Source organism: Psammomys obesus, unplaced genomic scaffold, assembly GCF_907164565.1.
Source record: "Psammomys obesus unplaced genomic scaffold, mPsaObe1.curated_primary_1811, whole genome shotgun sequence".
In the NCBI taxonomy this organism is placed as follows: Eukaryota; Metazoa; Chordata; class Mammalia; order Rodentia; family Muridae; genus Psammomys; species Psammomys obesus.
The window spans coordinates 11,127,998-11,146,812 of record NW_026596034.1 but is presented as its reverse complement, the minus strand read 5'-3'; the positions used below and the strand labels follow the sequence as shown (position 1 = coordinate 11,146,812).

The following is an 18,815-nucleotide window of genomic DNA, read 5'->3' as shown; positions in this document are numbered from 1 at the left end:
GGGATCGTAGATACTTGACATTGTTTAGATGGAAACTGTACAACGGGAAATTGTCTCAAACATATTTATTATTTTTACAGATTCCAAATACACTAGTGATCCTGCAATGCATGCTGGTGTCTGTGAGGCCAGGCCTGGGATCACACTTGTGGTCAGCTTAGCATGGCTGTTCAGAAGGCACCTGTCTATGGGAGGCAGCTTTCTGAGGAGATCCAGTGGCAAATACCTTTGTGAGCACACTGTCTTCCCTGTGCTGGGGAGGAGCTGCCACTGTGTGCTGGCTTCAGATCTTGGTTATGAGCCCCTACGAATATTTCTCAGAGGATTTTGTTGGATGGGATCACACTATGCAGCTCAAGCAGCCTTGTAATTCTCTACATAGGAACTCTCAATCCTGCTGTAGCAGTCTCCTGAGTGCTGAGAATATAGGTATATGTCACCATGCCCAATGTCCAGAGAGCAGTTCTAAGGTCAAGACCTGACCAAGGTGCCTCTGAGACCATGCAGAGTCATGCCAAATTTCTGTGGTTTAAAAGCATGGATGTAAGTCTCATTTTCAATCATACAGCTGCAATGCAGAACATCAGTAGGCCAGGCCTGGTAGAAGTGGCCCAATTCCAGGTCAAACAGTAACAAGTGTACTGTGATCTCCAGCCTATGGCTGTCCGTGACTCCAAGTTCTTCAGTGTGTTCTCTTTAACATCCTGTTAAATGGATGGTGCATCTTGTCAAAGCTCTTCATATCTACAGCTGCTCCTTCCAGGCACATAGGCTCTCCCTTTCTCTCACCGGCGCTGGTTTAGACCTGTCAGGTTCTTGAGCTAACAACACAGGAATAGAAGCAGAGAGAATGGTGAGGCTTGCTTTACCTCTTAGGACTACAATGGGAAATCCTGGGGTATTGAAGGCAGTAGGTTATAGCTAAGATACAGATTCAAGTATACTGGAGGCCCAGAGGCAGAAGTGGTCTTCTTTTTGCAGGGAGGAGCTTGCCATATGGATGAGCTGGCCTGGAACTTTTTACCCTCCTGCACAGTGCATTAGCATAATGAGTGATAGAATACAGGTATGCACTGCACCTCCTCCCTCAGCTCTGGGAATTGTTTCTTGATGCCAACAAAGAATGGGTGGAGCATTGGAGAATAAGATGCTGAGGCTAAACCAAGGTCAGTTTTATTCAGCTTCAGTTTAAGGCTCCATAGCTATATGGGTGGTGATATGTTACAAATAGCACAGGACCAGAGTGGAATGGGAGACAGGCGGTGACCAACTGGGCAGTACTCACCGTGACCGCTGCGCCCATCAGTCCTTGCACCAGTGCCTCTCCAGTGGACTTCACCTAAGAGGAGTCTGGGTCAGATTCTCTTAAGCCCCAAGAGTGAGCTCAAAGGGGAAACAGGTAGGACAATTCACGAAGCCTATGAGTCTCACAGTGGAGTCAAGGTGGTTTAATGTACTGGGAAAGAGCCTAGGGACAACACAATCACAGACAGACAGAGCAGACTTTTAAGGAAGGGCTAGCATGAGGAAAAACAGCCAGCCTCCTTGGGAAGGCCTTTAGGAGAGTCAGTTCAGGACAACAGGAAGCAAGAGAATAGCCAGGTGATCACGTGTTTGAGACAGACAGGTGTGCCTACTATTGAAAAGGGTTTCCAAATGACCAGTCCCCAACTACCTGCTTTGCCGTGTGGCCCATGTTCATTGCATCATTAATCCGGTTTTCCAGGAAACGCCAAGTGTCTTCGTAGTCTGGGGAGGAATCCTGCATCATCACCAGCTCTGTTGTGTTGTAGATGCCAGCTAGCACTGCACGGCGGGTGTACCAGTTGAACTGCAGAGAGACCCACCCGGCAGGTGGGGAATCACTGCTCTGTGGGTTAAGGGAGTCTTGGGTTCTTCCCATTCAAAAGCTCAGAGACTCCCAGGCTCCTTCCTCACTCCTCTCTCACTGACACATATGGCCCTCTGGATACCACTGTTGCCCCGATCCTGGCTGGACATCAAAACTGCCTGTGAGATTAAAACTATAAGCTCCTGTTCCAATCTTTTAGGCTGGGGTCAGAGGGTCAGAATTAAACACCAGGAAGGGGGAGGTTTAACGAGCAGCCATAGTGATTTGACTGGTGAAATGCCCAGCCCCCTGAGTCCTAGGGAGGTTCTACGATCCAACAGTCATGACTAAACCTTAGCATGGTCTACCACACGGGGAGGGCTGAGGCAAAATCAGGGACACTGGACAAAGCTGAAAGTCTGAGTCCCTGGTGATTTCTGTCAGCCCTAGTAATGGCTCTTCAGAGGACCAGCTCAGCTACTCAGTGTTTTATTCCTTTCATTTCTTTGCTTTCTAATTTTGTTTTCCTACCATCTCTGTTGGTGGTCTATTTCCACACAGAGCAAGTTTATTAAAGCACTTTGTTATAAGTATGGTGGGAGTGTGTATCTACCTTCCCATCCTAAGGCTACAAAGTGCCATTACATTTTAATTTCCTTTATGAAGGTATATTTTGTTTTTTTTTTTAAATACCCCACCAGAAATATGGTAGCATTAACAAGTCATATTCTCTCTGGTGCCTGCTTAAAGGGGCTTACTGATCTCCCAGCAAAACAGGTCAAGATGGAGAGAAGTTTCTTTTTAAAGCAATGGGTGTCTCCATGTATTTCTGTTTTTTCTCTCAGAGTCAGTTTCAGCAAAAGCACACATGGGGGAATTCTGCTGCAGAATCCTGTCTTAGGAGACTGAGGGGAAATGGCTAAAGCAGTACCATCTTAAGTCCCCAAGGACGGTGCCACCTCTACAGGTGGGAAGGATAGTCACTGGCTCATGCCCCAGTGCTGCTCCCTAAATGACAATGACCCAGATGGCACTCTGGCTCATCAAGGACCTTTCCTCCTGAGAGGGAAATGGCATTGCAGACCTTCCAGACTTTTGATCAAAGAAATTTCACAAACTTCAAGAAATGTCTGAGCCAAGCCTTTGCTAGCAACCTATGGGCCTATTGAAAACACTCACATCAGTGGACTGGTCCCCAGCGTAATGCCACATGTCATCCACCATGCTGGTGAGCAAGCTCAGGCTGGGCGGGATATTGTGAGGGAGCAGGAGGATGCTGAGGGCCTGAAGAACAAATGACAGAGGAGGTACCACATGCAGGTAAGAGCAGCAAACACAGGGATCACATGAGGTGGCTGGGGGGTGGGGGTGGGTCACAGTAGTCAGCCTAGTTCCTGCTCTTTGAAAGCCAGCATGGGTAGATATAGCACCAAGAAACCCTGACTAGCAGTGATGCAGCCAGGGACACAGTTTTGTCCTAAGATGCCCTAATCAGATTCTCCAGGCCAACAGCTGAAATGGGAATACTGACAGCTGAAGGGGTCATTCCTAAGAGTCCTAGAGCAAGGATAAGAAGAGCACCCCATTCTGTCACAATAAATTCTGCTGCCTTGCTTAACTCAGGTTGACTCCTATTCCTAATAGGCAAAATTCTCCCAGTTGATACTAGTTGATACCAGCACTAATCTGAGAGCCTCCTTTAGAAAATACCAGCTTCTCCAGGCCTGATTGAACATGCTCTTGACACTTTACCAATTCTATAATCTTGGCTGTGGGACTGGCAGAGAGTTCCTTTACCAGCTGGAAAGCAGTCCAGAAGGCAGCACTGTGCTGACCCAGTCAACTGAAACCCAGTAAGGCACTGCCTGGACTTTATTCACCACAGGGTGATCAAAGTTCATCATCTGGCCAAACAACATTACAGTCCTTGAGAGCTGAAAAGCAGCAGGGCATTCACTGAGGAAAGACTGCCGATACCAACTTCTGACTGTTCCTCCTTAAAGACCTGGTAGCACACTCAGGGTACTGAGTCCGCCCACGGTATGAACTAGTATGCAGGGCTACTCACAGGCCCATGAGCTTGGACTCAGGTGGCTTAAGTTGTTCCCTATGACACTCCCTCTGCCAAGTACTTGGGAGAGGCTTTCCAGGCCCCATGGTGAACACTCATGAGCTAATGTCTCAACAGTGTGCTAAGTCCTCCAGGGCCACAGTGCTAAGGACGAGGCATTACTACTGTTGCTCTGCAGCTTTACTATAGTCTCTGTACCCGGGGCCAGTGCTCAATGTAGGGGATCAGCATTCTCAGTCTGGTTTCCACTGCATCCCTCAGGAACTGGTCTGTCTTCCTCTTCCTGGAGGAGGGAAAAGAAAACAGAGTGTCTCTAGTTCAAAAGCAGGGGCCACACTGCCTCCTCAGTCCCAGGAGGAATGTGCCCCCAGCTGCTGAGGACAACTGTCAGAACAGGCTGCTGGAGTTCAGACCCATCCAAGCTGCAGGCTGGTAGCACTACTCTCTTGGCACTTCTTGCATCAGCTTCCAGGGGACAGCTGATGGGGCAAGCCGCCGATCCCTTGCTGCCACCCTGAGCTATAATAAAACTTACTCGGCCTGGCCCAGTTGCACTCGTTTCTGCTCCTCTTCCAACACGTGACTGAGGCGAGCATTGCACTGGGTCACAAAGTGCAGAATCAGTTCACTGCCATCGCTCCCAAACATGCTGGCTGCTGCGCTGGAGAGACCCAAGGACTACAGGAGAGAAGGCAGCAACATGGTGGCTAAGCAGACTAGGGTTAAAAGCCTGCTTATCATGAATACCTCTTCCCTAACAGGGGCTAGATTGTCAGTAGAGACCCCTGACCCTTCACTCTGAACTCCTGTGATTGGTCTACTGAGTGAGCCCCTTAGTTTGTGCAAAGCATGACTCCAGGTGTACATGTTGGGGTTAGCAGCTCAGGAACTCAGAAATCAACCTTAGGAATCTTGCTTAGTATGGAAAGGTTCTACTTTTTTTCTGTTTCTGTGACAATACCCCTATAGACAGCAACACAAGGCTGTGGTGGTGGTGCACAGAGACAGGGTTTCTCTGTGTAGCCCTGGCCATCCTGGAACATGATCTGTAGAGCAGGCTGGCCTCAAACTCAAGAGATTTGCCTTCCTCTGCCTCCCAAGTGCTGGGATCAAAGACGATTGTCATCACTGTTCGGCTTTCAATACTAGATTTCATATACTATCATTTTGGAGAAGCCAACGCTAGAACTCAAGCAGCTAGTCCTTTAATATCCATAGTCAAGAGCACAGAGAAACAAGTGCACCCATGTTAGCTGCTTGTTTCTTCTGCTCAGTGCTGACAGCTGTCTCTGTTCTTACACAGTCAGGAGCTCATCACTTGAAATAATGCTACCTACATTCACCTCAGTAAACAATGAAGACAACCCCAGAGGCATGACCACAGGCCAATCTGATTTAGAGAATTTATCAATCAAGGGTGCTTAGGTGACTCTCGGTTGTGGCAAGTTGGCAATTAAAAACTAACCATCTTAGGAAAAGATAGTCCTCCTTCTGCTGGGCTGCACCTCCACTTCAGCTCACATGGAAGACTGCTGCAAAGGATCTTGAAGAGAACCATTCTAGGATCCTCACAGTGAACTCATTCTAGCAACACTGACCAAGACACTGAACCAGGCTCCTTCAAGATGGTCCTTCACTAAATGGGTCGAAAAAAACCCTTTCTAACATAGGCCAGTTAGAGCAGAGTTCCAGTACTGAAACTGGGCCTTAACTAACACTGCAGGGGCTACAGAGAGAACACTCCCTTCATGACACACTCCTTTCACCTAGAGCTCCAGCAAAATGAGCCTGCTAGGTGTGTGTCTTTCATTCATTCAACTACTGTTGCAGTGTGGGGTCAAACCTAGGATCTGCTGCAAGTATTCTACTAATGAGCTACATCCCAAGCTTCTGCCAGTTGTTTAAGACACAATTTTTTCATTAGAGCCATCGAGCAGCTAAACAACCAAGAGACATCCTTTGCTTTCCTGATCCATATTGATTGTTGTGCATCTACTGGAGGCAGAAGCTTGATGGCCACAGGAACAGACGGCTGGAAAGGGACAAAAATACGTTAGTATGACTTCCTCCTGCTGGGCAGGGGAACTGCCTCTCTTTTGTAGGACATGGCCATTAGGAGAGTGCCGCAGCACTGACATGAATGGCAGCTGCACCATTACTCCAGCTGCTATGCACATTCCACACAGCATCTCACTGCACCGCATACCAGCTCTATTCAGTGGGTATGTCCTGGCTGTACTTTACAAAGCAGGAAACTGAGGCTTACAGCTCTTACCCACAAACTGGGTTGGCAGAGTCTACAGGTGTCATGTACTCAGTATGAAAGAAGATAAGCAGGTGAGGAAAGCTGGTTACCACAGAATTCCGTTTCATCTGATTTTCCCCAAAAATCCTATTAATTTCTCTCACATTTGTTTCATCGATTTCTTCCCTCCCCTTCAAATTTCTGTTTCCTCTTATTCCTTCCTAACCTTAGGTTCCCTGGGCTATTACATTCACACAACAAAGAAAACAAAAGTCATTCCACGGGAATTTCCCTAATGTTCAGAAGTTTAGAAACTAAACCTGGTGAGTTTGAGGCCAGTCTGGTCTGCATAGTAAATTCCAGGACAACAGGGGCTACGTAGAGAGACACTGTCTCAAAACAAACAAACAAACAAAACACAAAACCCCAAACTAAGGCTAGTCCTTCTACCTGTTTTCCAGATCTTGCAACTTAGGAATCTCATGGTTTTGGTTTTGCCTGCCTTCTTATTTTCATCCTCACTTGTGTTTCCATCCTCTTCCCACAAGTATTTAACCATGCTCAACTTCCATCCTGCTTCCCCTGCTTGGCACAGCATTTTCAGTCTAACGGTTCTCTACTTCCTCTACTTCCATGCCACAGCCCCCTTCCTCTGACTTCTGATCCAGGACCGTATAACTATCGCTCTGATAACCAATAGCTAGCTGTGGAAGATATCTTTTGTTTTTTATCGTCTACCAGTATATTCTAACCCAGACCTACCCTTACTATCCTCCTTCCCAGCCCTTCTCTTGATGGGCTCTCAATATGTAACCCAGGCTGCCCTCAAACTTGTTACAGTCCTCCTGCCTCAGATTCCCAGTGTTGGGATTACAGGTGTGAACCACCACATAATACTGGAGTTTTCTCTCTGCACTTTATACTCTTGCCATATACTCACACCCAGACACATGCTACAGTACTCCAGATGGCTATTCAAATTGCCATCTGGAGTCCTGCTAGCTCCTCAGGTTTAGACCCATATATATGCTTGACAACTCCAGCTTGGAGGAGAGCCAGATGTTAACAAATTAAAAGTACAGAAGGCAAAATGCTTAGGTCCAGAGAGTGAAGCACGTGGAAAAACACAGCCCCACCCTTAGTTTCTGGGAGGAGAGAATCAATGAGAACAGCTCTCCAGCTTAGCCACCTAAGGTCAGTTGACGGACCAACCTCTGGAGCTATTTATGTGCCTTAAGGTCACTACTACACAGTTTCATCTGTCCCGTACACTGAGTAATGTTTACTGGGTATTGAAGGCACAGACAAAGCACTTCAAGGTTTAGACACAGACAAGGACTTTCTGAAAGGAACCAATAGTAAAGGAAACAATCAAAGAATTGACAGAGAGGATTATAACAAGTCAAAAAGCCTTTACATAGCAAAGGAAACAATCACCAGCGTGAAGAAACAGTCTGGTAGGAAATCTTTGCTAACTACTCAAGACAGATAATCAACATTTGGCGTCTCTAAAGAACTCCAGCTCTTTCACTCAGAGCAGGCAGAATCACTATCACCAAATTCAGCCAAGGCTAAGAAGAAGGACTGGGACCTTTTTGGCAAGGAAGAACTGATGAAAGGGCTAGAACATCTGAAAGTGGAGCTGTACAAACTAAATGGCACAAAACCCTGGCTCTTCAAGCTCCAAGTTGTCTGCAGATCTATCACCCATGTTTTCACAGTCATTAACTATAGTCAGAATGAGCTGGCTGTGGTAGCACAGACCTTCAATTCCATCACTCAAGGCAGAGGAGAAAGAAAATGTCAAGAAATTCTACAAGGGCAAGCCCCTGGACCTGGACTGAAGAAGATATTCACCACACTTTGTGCCCTGAGGCTCTCACAGGCCAGAAGCTGGAACAAGATATGTGCCTTGCCAAGGCTTCCAAGCACAAGAAGCTGGAGACAGGCAGCACTTCCACAGAAGCCCCTCAGCAAGGCCTGAGTGAGGCTTTGGCAACAAACACAGAGCCGGAACAACCCAAAACAAAATAGACCACTTCCAAAAATTAAACAAAAACAACTCATGCCCTGAACCATGGTGGCACACGCCTTTAATCCCAGCTCCTGAAGGCAGAGGCAGGCAGATCTCAGATCAGCCTGGTCTACAGGAGTTCTGAGACTGCCAAGGCTACACAGAGAGACCCTGTTTCAAAAACATTAAAACAAAACAAAATCCTCACAAACACACAAGAGACAATCAATAAATATTTGAAAAAATGTTAGTTAAGGATGTTGCCGTTCTCTTCTCTAGTTCAGTTTCCAGCACCCACACTGGGAGGCTCACACCGCCTCTAACTCTGGCTCCAGGGAATTAGTCCAATACCCTCTGAGTGATGCACACACATACTTGCACATACTCATAATAATAATAATAATTTTTATTTAAAACAAAACTGCTTTGAGGGCTGGGCATGGTGGCACAAACCAAGTTTTGGAAGGCAGAAGCAGGAAGATCAGTAATTTGAAGTTCAAGGCCAACCTTAGATATATAGCAAACCTGAAGCCAGTCTAACTAACACGAGACTATCTTAAAACAAACAAACAAAAATTACTTGTGAGTCAGAATGGCTACCTTTAAGAAAACAAGTGACAAGAAATGATGTCAAGGATACGAGAAAAGAAGAATTTGGTTCACTGGCCTCAAACCTGTAGTGATATTCCTGCCTCTGCCTCTCAAGTACTGGGATTACAGGCATGAGCCACTGTGCCTGTCAATACAGAAGGTAGGGACTTCAGAGACTACTGGTGGTAAGTATAGGCATTATGGAAATCAGTATGAAGGTTCTCAAAAGACTGAGAAAGAGCTACTATGTGCTCTAGCTACACCACACCTTGATGTGTACGTAAATCATTTACAAAGATATTTATACGTTTGTGCTTATTGCTATTCTACTCTCGATAGTCAAGATAGGAATCCAGTCATGATCTGGCAATTAACAGATGAATGGATAAAGAAAATGTGGTAAATATACATAAGAAAATTGTATTTAAATGTAAAGAAGTAAAGGCATTCACAGGAAAACTGATGACTCTGGGTATCATTGTTAACTGAAATAAGCTAGAGTCAGAAGAAAATATACTTGAATATTTTCTTTCACAGGTAGAATTTAGATTAAGTGTCTGTGTGTGCATGTGACATGAAAGAAAGGGGACTGTGAGGGAAGAAAATGACTAAAAATGGAGGGGGAACAAGGGAATATAATCAAATCTATGTCATGAAAGCAGTTGGAAAATTATTTGAGGTGGAAAAAGAAAGGAGCTCAACAAGAGAGAAGACAGAAGAGGGGGTAGGGACTCATGAATATGAGTATAATAATACATAGGTTTGGAATGTCATAATGAAACCCATTTCATTATGCTAGCCCCAAGATTTAATGGGTAAAAACTCAGCTGCAGAACATTTGCTTAGTATGCCTTAGACTAAGTTTCCATTCTCAATATACAATAAGCAAAACACTTTGCTGGAGTAAGTTTGAGGCAGTAAGTTTGAGGCAGTCTGGGTAAATTAACAACAATAAAGGGTAGGAACTGAAGAGATAGTTTAGTGGTTAAGAGCACTGGCTGATCAGTCTGTAAAGTGTTTAAATAAATTAGAGAGAGAGAGAGAGAGAGAGAGAGAGAGAGAGAAAGTGAGCACTGGCTGCTCTTCCAGAGGACAGAGGGCTCAATCCCCCCGACCCGCACGGCAGCTCACATCCAGGGGATCTGACACCTTCTTTCAGCCTCTGGTACAGCACGTCCCAGACATGCATGTGGCGTGCGGTCACATACCCATAACTCCATACACTGGAGACAAAAGTAACTTTTTAAATAAAAACTGAGTGTAAGAAAGAAACTTTGGGTCATTGTTCAGTGACAAAGGGCGCTTAGCTAACATGCATGAGGCTCTAGTTCAGTCTCAGCAATACTTACATAAATGATGCTAGACTTGAGGGCCTAGAGAGAGTGCTCAGCAGTTAAGAACACTTGCTTCTCTGACAGACAATCTGGGTTCAGTTCCTAGCACCTACGAGGCAGCTCACAATTACCTGTAACCATCTCTTCCAAGAGATTCAACACCCTCTTCTGGCCTCCTCAGGCACAGCCACACACGTGGTGCATACACATACATGCAGGAAAAATGCACACATAAAATAAAAATAAATAAATCCTTACATTTAAAGAAAAATATTGCTAGACTGGGCTTAACAAGAGAAGGGACTTGGTCATGTGTTCACTGTCACTGTCCCCGGCACAGTGACTGGTACACATCATTGCTCAATAAATATTTAAAGAATATACTAACAGATTCATAAATTTTTTTCGTGTTAAAAGAATAAGCATCGAAAGGTGCGCATGGTACTACATGCCTGACAGAGTCAGCAGGACAAGTTTGAGGGCAGCCTTGTTCTACATAGTGAGGTCCAGGACAGCCCAGGGTGCAAAATGAGATCCCGTCTCCAAATTAAAGAAAAACAAAACAAAAAACCCAGCAGAGGCCATCAAGATGGTTCAGGAGAGAAAAGCCCCAAGTTCGCCAAGGCAAGCTGGACCACCTGAATTCAATCCTTGAGACCCAGACGACAGCAAATGAGACCCTCCTCCTCTAACTTCCATATATGTGCACACACACAAATGAGTATAATTTTAAAAAATCAGTGTGCTTCTCAGAATTGGTGACATATCACAGCTGAACAGGCAACATCTTTCTTTTTTTGCTTTTTTTATGTCAGGGAGGATGTAGTACAGGCTGGCTTTGAATTCACTTTGTACCACATAGATGACCTTCAACCTCTGATCTATCTTCAGCTTCTGCATGCTGGAAGTACAGATGTGCAACACCACACCTGGGTTTTTTTGTTTTATTTTTATTATTATTATTATTATTATTATTATTATTGTTGTTGTTGTTGTTGTTATTTTGGATAGGGTTTCTCTTTGTAACTCTGGCTCTCCTGAAACTCACTCTGTAGACCAGGCTGGCCTTGAACTCAAGGGTACTGAGCCATGACTGACCGACTGGGTCACTTGGTTTTATGTGCTGCTAGAGATTAAACCCAGGGTTTCATGCATGCTACAAAGGCACTGTATCATAGCCAAATGCCTAGCCCTGCATTAAAAAAAAAAAAAAATCAATGCACCAAAAACAGTTTTTCTTAAATAGCAGGTGTGGTGACAGCACTCAGGGAGGCAGAGGCAGACATATCTGAGTTCGAGGCCAGCCTGGACTACACAGCAAGTCCAGGACAGCTAAGGCTACACAGAGAAATCCTGTCTCAAACAAACAAACAAACAAACACCAAACAAAAAAATCCGCAACCAATCAACCAACCAAACAAAAACCCAGTGTTTCTTAAACCAGACAAATGCCTTTAGTCCTAGCACTTAGAAGGCAGAGGCAGAAGGATCTCTCTGTGAGTCCGAGGCCAGCCTGGTTTACATAGTAAGTTCCAGGATAGCCAGCACTAGAACTTAAATAGACAGGGACTGTCTATAAATAAAATAAAATAAATAGGAAGGAAGGAAAGAAGGAAGAAACATCTCCATCCTATGGAGAAGAAAAGAAAGAAAAAGAAAACCTAGACAATCCTGTAGCTGTGAAGTTATGACCTAGGTTGGAAGGAAGCATGAGGCCCTGTGTGGTTCTGACTCTGGGTTCATTTGGGTCTGCTGCCCCACCCATCACCTCTGCCTACCTGGGCTCCTTCAGCAATGGCTTCTGCAGTCCAGCCATGGGCAGGCACAAACTCTAGGGCTGCTGTCAAGATGCGGTGCTGCAGCTGCTCCTCACTCTCATAGTCTTCTTCCTCCTCTCCACTCTGGTCTGTGTACCTGAGATACAGAGCATACATCACACCTCACTGTCTACAGCCTGACATGCAGAATGAGCCCAACCAGAAGCAGAGGTCCTGGGTCTCCTTTAAACATGTTAAGTAAGAGGGGCCTCCCTCCTGCATCTCTATGAATGTTTTAATACCAACAAGGTTCAAATCCTATCATCCTTCCCCTCATCCCACACTTGAGTTCTTTTGTTTGTTTGTTTGTTTGTATGTTTTTTGAGGCACGGTTTCTCTGTGTAGCTCTGGCTGTCCTGGAATTCGCTCAGTAGGCCAGGCTGGTCTCTAACTTACAGAGATCTACCTCTTAGATCTGCATCCTAAGTACTGGGATCAAAGCCTGGCTTTCTGTTTTTGGGTTTTGTTTTGTTTTTGTTTTTGTTTTTTTTTTTGTTATTTTTTAAAAAGGATTTTGTTTATTTACTATGTATACAGTGTTGACTAGATGTATGCCTGCACCCCAGAAGAGGGCACCAGATCTCATTATAGGTGGTTATAAGTCACCATGTGGTTGTGGGGAATTGAACTCAGATCCTCTGGAAGAGTAGACAGGCTCTTAACCTCTGAGCCATCTTTCCAGCCCCCAGGACTTGAGTTCTTACAATATGAAGACAGTAGTCCTGTAGCAGCCTGGGTTCCTGCTTATCATCCTTAGACAACCTGAGGTCCATGGGCTTCAGGTGCCCTGGGAGAGCTACGGATATGGCTCAATACATTTGTCATGTTGCAGTCACAGGTTGGACACTCCTGTTAGCACATGGTGTTTAAAGGTTTTTCTTATGTCTGCATCAGGCTCTAACTCCAAGAGAGCAAGAAAAATGGTTATTCTAGTCACAGGTATAAATCTTAAAAAAAAAAAATAAATTTTTTTTTGGTTGAATTGTAAAGCATTTTAGCTGGGTATATGGTGGGAATCCCAGCATATGGACCACTGAGACAAGTGGAAGTTCAGGAGTTAAGAGACCAGTCTCAGACACATGAAAAAGATATCTTAAACAAACAAACAAACAAACAAACAAAAAAACAACTGGGGCTGGAGAATATCTCAGCAGTTAAGAGCAGAGGATCTGAGCTCAATTCCCAGCACCTACCCCGGGCAGCTCACAGATGTTGGTAACTTAAGCTCTAGGGAATCCAGCACCCATGTGTACCACAACACATGAACGGATGGACATGGACACATACACATTTTTTAAAAACTAGAACAACTGGGCTGGGCATGGAAGCACATAACCCATCACTTGGGAGGAAGAGATAGGCAGGTTTCTGTAAGTGTTAGGCCAGCTCCCGCCAGGGCTACATATGAGACCTTTCTCAAAACAAACAAAACTGTAGAAAAACTGATGAATGCTCTCAGTTTTCATTGAGAAAAGTTCAATGTCCAGTGGCAGGATTAACAAGAAAAAAAGATCTAATGAAAACGTAAATTATTATTTCCTTGTGCAAACCAAGTTTGTCCCATACAGGCAATGAAACTTTAAATGTGTTTATCTTTTGCCTCTATGCTCTAAACAGCACTGTAGCCCAGGCTGGCCTTGAACCTGTGATTCTCCTTCTTACATGTCTATGTGCTGAATAATAGTTTTATGTCAACTTGATGCAGGCTGAAGTTATCTGGGAGGGGGGATCATTAATTGAAAAAATGCCTCAGTAAGTTCCAGCAGTAGGGAATTTTCTTAATTAGTGATTGTTGGCGGAGGGCTCAGTGCATTGTGGGTGGTGCCATCCCTGGGCTGGTGGTCCTGGATTCTATAATAGGCTGAGCAAGCCATGGTGAGCAAGCCAGAAAGCAGCACCCCTCCATGGCCTCTGCATCAGCTTCTGCCTCCAGGCTCCTGCCCTGTTTGAGTTCCTGTCCTGACTTCCTTCAATGATTGACTACAATGTGGAAGTGTAAGCCAAATAAACCCTTTCCTCCCCAACTTGCTTTTAGTCATGGTGTTTCATCATAGCAATAAAAGCCCTAACTAGGACACCTTAGTAGTGCCCATACCTAAAGAGACAGACACAATATGCTTAACTTTATCAAACAATGAAATATAAATAGTTATCAATAAGACAGGTTAATACACTTTGGCTCATTCATTACTAGAATGTTATACCACTACTAAAAAGATACAAACTGTGAAAAGACATTAAGAATCTACTCTTGAGCTGGCTATAGTATATATCTATAATCCTAGCAACTTGGAAGGCCAAGTCAGAAGGATTGCCAAGTTCAAATTCTGCCTAAGATAGAGTGAGTTCTCAACTTAAAAACAAAACAACCCCCCCCAAAAAAAAACATAGATATATCTAAAAGGCATTTTCATGTCAGCCAAGTTATCTCTGTTATGATTTCAAGTTTTCCAGAATGCTTAGATCTTCTAAAATGGAAAGGTACTGTTTTTAGCTTTAGAAATGCCTGCAAGTAGCTGCACAAAGCAGCTCATACTGTAATCCCAGGCCTTTTGGAAACTGAAGCTGGAAGATTCCAAGAGTTCAAGGGTATATAATAAACATACCCACTCAAAGAGCAAATACAAAGCCAGGCAGTGGTGGTGACACCTTTATCCCAGCACTTGAGAGGCAGAGGCAGGCAGATTTCTGAGTTCAAGGCCAGCCTGGTCTGCAGAGTGAGTTCTAGGACAGCCCGACTACACAGAGAAACCCTATTTCAAAAAAACAAAAAGCAAAAAACACAATTACAGCCAGCTACAGCGGCATATACTTATAATCCCAGTACTTGGGGAGACACAGGCAGGCGGATCTCTGTGAGTTTGAGGCCAGCTTGGTTTACAGAGTGCGTCTAGGACATACAGGGCTACACAGAGAAATCATGTCTCAAAACCAGACACCCCCCTCCTCCCAAAAAACCCTACAATCGATAAATAACAAGACCCTATCAGAAAGAAAAGATGGGAGAGGAGGAAAAGGGAGGGAGGAAAGAAGGGAAGGAAATAGAAGGAAGGAAAAGAAGAAAACTGTCTGAAGGCAAGAGGGGCAGTAAGGAAAAGGTACGTTCTGATGCATGTGAAGTGGCCAGCAATGGGTAGATCTGGACACCAATACTGACCTGGGGGGTGGACGAGGAATCTCTGAGCCCGGCCTCTCTGGCTCCTGTGTCTCAGAATGCTGCTGAGAAAAAGAGTGGGGAGGCTGCTGCTTCTGCTCTTCTGAGAACCTGAATGCCACGGAAGTGTGGAAGGCACGTGGCATCAGAGGCGATCGGCAGCGGGCCACTGAAACAGAAACAGGACTGCTGTCAGGGACATGCACCATGATGACCCTTTGAGACCCAGAGTGATGAGAGTGAGGAGGAAATGCACAGCAGGGATGCCTCTGCAGCCCCTCATTCCGGTGCTGAGTGCCCCGTAGACACTTCGAGTAAAACAGAAACCTTGAGACACGTCATCCAGTTACGAGAAGACCTGGCTGTCCTCTTGGTGTTTCTGTCATGGCTCAGAGGACACCTTTGTGGAGGCGGTTCTCAGGTAGCCAGGTTTATGTGTCAAACACCTTTACTCACTGAACCATATTGCTGGCCTCATAATATGCAGCTTTTAAAAACCCCACAAATGAAGAGTATTAATCTCTACTTGTTCAATGACAATGTTAAAGTAACCCCCAAATGTGGAATGGCATACCTATACACATAGTAAAAACCAGTGCCTACAAAGTGTTTACATGGCATTTATTTTCCTTTTTCATGTTTGTGTGGATGGGTGTGCATGTGTATGTTTGCATGCATGTGGGTGGGTAAGCATGCACAAGGACGTGGAGAATTTGGGGAATCATCCTAAAAGCATCTGTTCTTCCACGGGTGGGGTCTCTCAATCAAACCCAGAACATATGGTTAGTCTTGCTGGCCAGCCTGCACTACAGAGCCTTAATCTCCATCTTTGGGCTTCTTTTTTTGATCAAGGTCTCACTACGTAGTCCTGGCTGGCCTCAAACTCCCAGAAATCTGCTTCTCTGCCTCTAAGTTGCTGGGATTAAAGGCGTGTGCCACAGCATCCTACATTTCAACTCTGGTTCTCACACTCAAGCACTCTAACCTCTGAGCTATATCCCTAGCCTTTGCAGCCCCATTACTTCAGGAAAGATCAGTAGTCTTTCATACGCCTTTCCTCCTTCCCAACATTTTCTCATCAAAATTTGCAAATATGTAGATAGGCTGAAGGAATTGTGAACACTCTAGCTGCTACATATTTATCACATTCTTCATTAATCTACTGATTATTTATTGTGCATCTCAGTGTTGCTCATCTCCAACATCTTAGTGTATGTGGCATTAGAGTTCACTTTTTATTGTTCCTTTATGAACTGTTTATATACAACGAAATTAACAAGTCTTAAATACAGATCTTAAGTAAATCGTCCTGTGAGCAACGCAAGCACATACACTTGTGTAACGTGAACCCTGTGTAGACAGATATTACTACCACCCCAGAAACCCTTTCAGTCAACGACCATACTTGTTCTGAAACTTATACCCTAGGTTAGTTTTTGCTTGTCCTTGGACTTTATCTGTTTTTCTTTATAATCTAAAGTTTCTTTTGTTTTGTATATATTATTTATTTGGTTGGTTTTTCATGACAAGGTTTCTCTGTGTAGCCTTGGCTGTCCAGGAACTCATTCTGTAAACCAGACTGGCCTCGAACTCAGAGATTTGCCTGCCTCTGACTCCTACAGTGCCAGGATTAAAGGCTTTTTAATGGTGTGCAGCACCACTGTCTAGCAAGATTTATTTATGCGTCTGAGTGTTTTGCCTTCATGTACTCATGTGCACTACATGCCTGCTTGATACTCTCACAGGTCAGAAGAGGAAGCTGGGAACTGAATCCAGGGCACCTGCAAAAACAGCAAGAGCACTTAACTGATAAGCCATTTCTGAAGCCCTGCTTAGTTTATGTTTTTAATTATTTATTTATTTAGTGTATAGGTGTTTTGCCTATATGTATGCTTGTGCTACAAGTGAAGGCCCTGTATCTATGTGACTGGTAGGAAATGAACCCGGGCCCTCTGGAAGAAGAGCCAGTGCTCTTAACCACTGAGCCATCTGTCCAGTCCATGACTTAGTTCGTAATTATGTATATTGGCGTCAGTCTGTGTGTGGGTATGAAGAAGGCATCAGATCCCCTGGAGCTGGAGTTACAAGTGGTTGTGAAGAGCCCAACATGTGTTCTGGAAATCCAACTAGGGTCCTCCACAAGAACAGCATGTACTCCTAACTGCTCAGCCATCTCTCTGGCTTCCCCAATTAGTATATTTCTAAAAGATCACCGTAGGTAACTCTTTGAGGAGTCTATTATAACACCGGGGAATGTGTTAGTTTCTGAGAAGACGCTGAAAAGCCATGCACCTGGGTCTGCCTTACTTTCTTGTGAGTGCCTCTCTCTCTCTCTCTCTTTAACCCTTGTGCTTAAGACTACATTAAAATCTCTTTGTTAAACTTGGACTGTTTTAAACACACACATACACACACACACAAAACTAAATGATCAGCCCATAGTATTTTGAGGTATTTCTATATAACTCAGGCTGAGACAGTACTACACAAGTTCAAAAAAAAAAAAAAAAAAAAAAGGAAAAGCATGATGGCACACTCTTTTAAGCACTCAGGAGAGAGGGGTGGGCCAGTATCTGTGAGTTCAAGCTCAGTCGGGTCATATAGAGCACATTCCAGGTCAGTCAGGGATATAGAGAGTCTGTCTCAAAAATTTTTAGAAAGAGGAGGGGTGCTTTGGAGGTACCTGTTACAGAGGGCTTGCATAGTACTGACAAAGATGAATGTTTGGCTTTTCGGAGTCCAGCCATTATAAAGTTTTTGTGAACTTTTTGTGGACAGTTTCCTGGGCAAATACCCAACACTGGATTTGTTGGGACATGGGGCATAACTTTTACTAAACATATTTTTGTCTGAAACTTTAGATAAAAAAAATGACAAAATTAACTGGGAACAACATTGTAGAAAGAAACACAGAACACCATGCATATTAACATCAGCATTTTAGTATATGCAGAGAAAATGGAGCAAATACCTACAAAATTTAAAGTGAAGGGTCCCTAAAGTACGGCTGTGAAATCACAGAGATTTTAGTTGCATATTTAAGTTAATGTATTAGTGTAGAAATATTCTATTTATGGACAGTGATTTTTGCTTTTCCACTTAATGACAGTGTACAAAGTTTTTAAAGTAAACGTCTATTATTTATGTGGAAATAAAAATGCTGGTCACGTGGCAACAATAACGAACGACACCAATTTAGTGACGCGGTGTGGCAATGACTGACCCTGGGGAAAGAACGGACGCTCTCTGTGGCGGTTCCGTCTGTCCCTCCAGCAAGGCTGGCCCACTGCCCAAGGCAACAGAGTTGAGAACGCATCTGCAACAGGCGAGCTCTGTGACCTTGGGCACACCGAGCTCTCTCTGAAGCTCCACTACCTCTGGAGAACCAGGGTCATAGGCCTGCTCGCGGCTTTTGCCCCTCCCCGCTCTAGTCTAGGAGACGGAAACCCCACTAAGTGGCTTTTTCCAGCTCGAGACTCAAGCGGCTCCACGCTGATGCCCTTCACCTTGCTAACTCCCCACCAAGGCTTCTGTCGCCCCACGCCAAGCCCAGATCCGTCCCGCGCCTCCTTCCCCGCTTTCCCCCCGCGCCTCGGCTCGGCTGTCACCTCACCGGGCAGGCACCGCAGCTGCAGGAGCCTCCAGCCCACCCGGCCGAGGACGCCAGACACTGCTGCCGCCGCCGCCATCTTGGAAGTGGGCACGCACGCTGACGGCGGCGACGCGCTGGGCAGCGACATGACGTCACCGGGGCCGCG

At 44.9% G+C, this 18,815-nt stretch overlaps 1 protein-coding gene across 1 annotated transcript; it reads right to left on the bottom strand.

The window, feature by feature from the left end:
* Nucleotides 1-50: 50 nt before the first annotated feature.
* Nucleotides 51-18,812, bottom strand: Coq9 (coenzyme Q9). The gene is made up of 9 exons (XM_055621610.1): nucleotides 18,671-18,812; nucleotides 15,061-15,226; nucleotides 11,865-12,000; nucleotides 4,438-4,580; nucleotides 4,101-4,185; nucleotides 3,011-3,115; nucleotides 1,676-1,831; nucleotides 1,286-1,339; nucleotides 51-821 (listed from the first exon to the last, which is right to left on the bottom strand). The coding sequence occupies exons 1-9, from the start codon at nucleotides 18,795-18,797 to the stop codon at nucleotides 786-788; spliced, it is 1,008 nt and encodes a 335-aa protein (XP_055477585.1). The 5' UTR covers nucleotides 18,798-18,812; the 3' UTR covers nucleotides 51-785.
* Between the last annotated feature and the right edge of the window lie 3 nt (nucleotides 18,813-18,815).

Bases quoted from the DNA above. Each gene is read 5' to 3' on its own strand.
- Coq9 (XM_055621610.1), bottom strand. From the start codon at position 18,797: ATGTCGCTGCCCAGCGCGTCGCCGCCGTCAGCGTGCGTGCCCACTTCC. The intron at 15,227-18,670 runs GTGAGGTGACAG...TTTCTGTTTCAG, and splicing joins GCAGCTGCGGTGCCTGCCCG to TGGCCCGCTGCCGATCGCCT. The intron at 4,581-11,864 runs GTAGGCAGAGGT...TCTCTCCTGTAG, and splicing joins CCATTGCTGAAGGAGCCCAG to TCCTTGGGTCTCTCCAGCGC.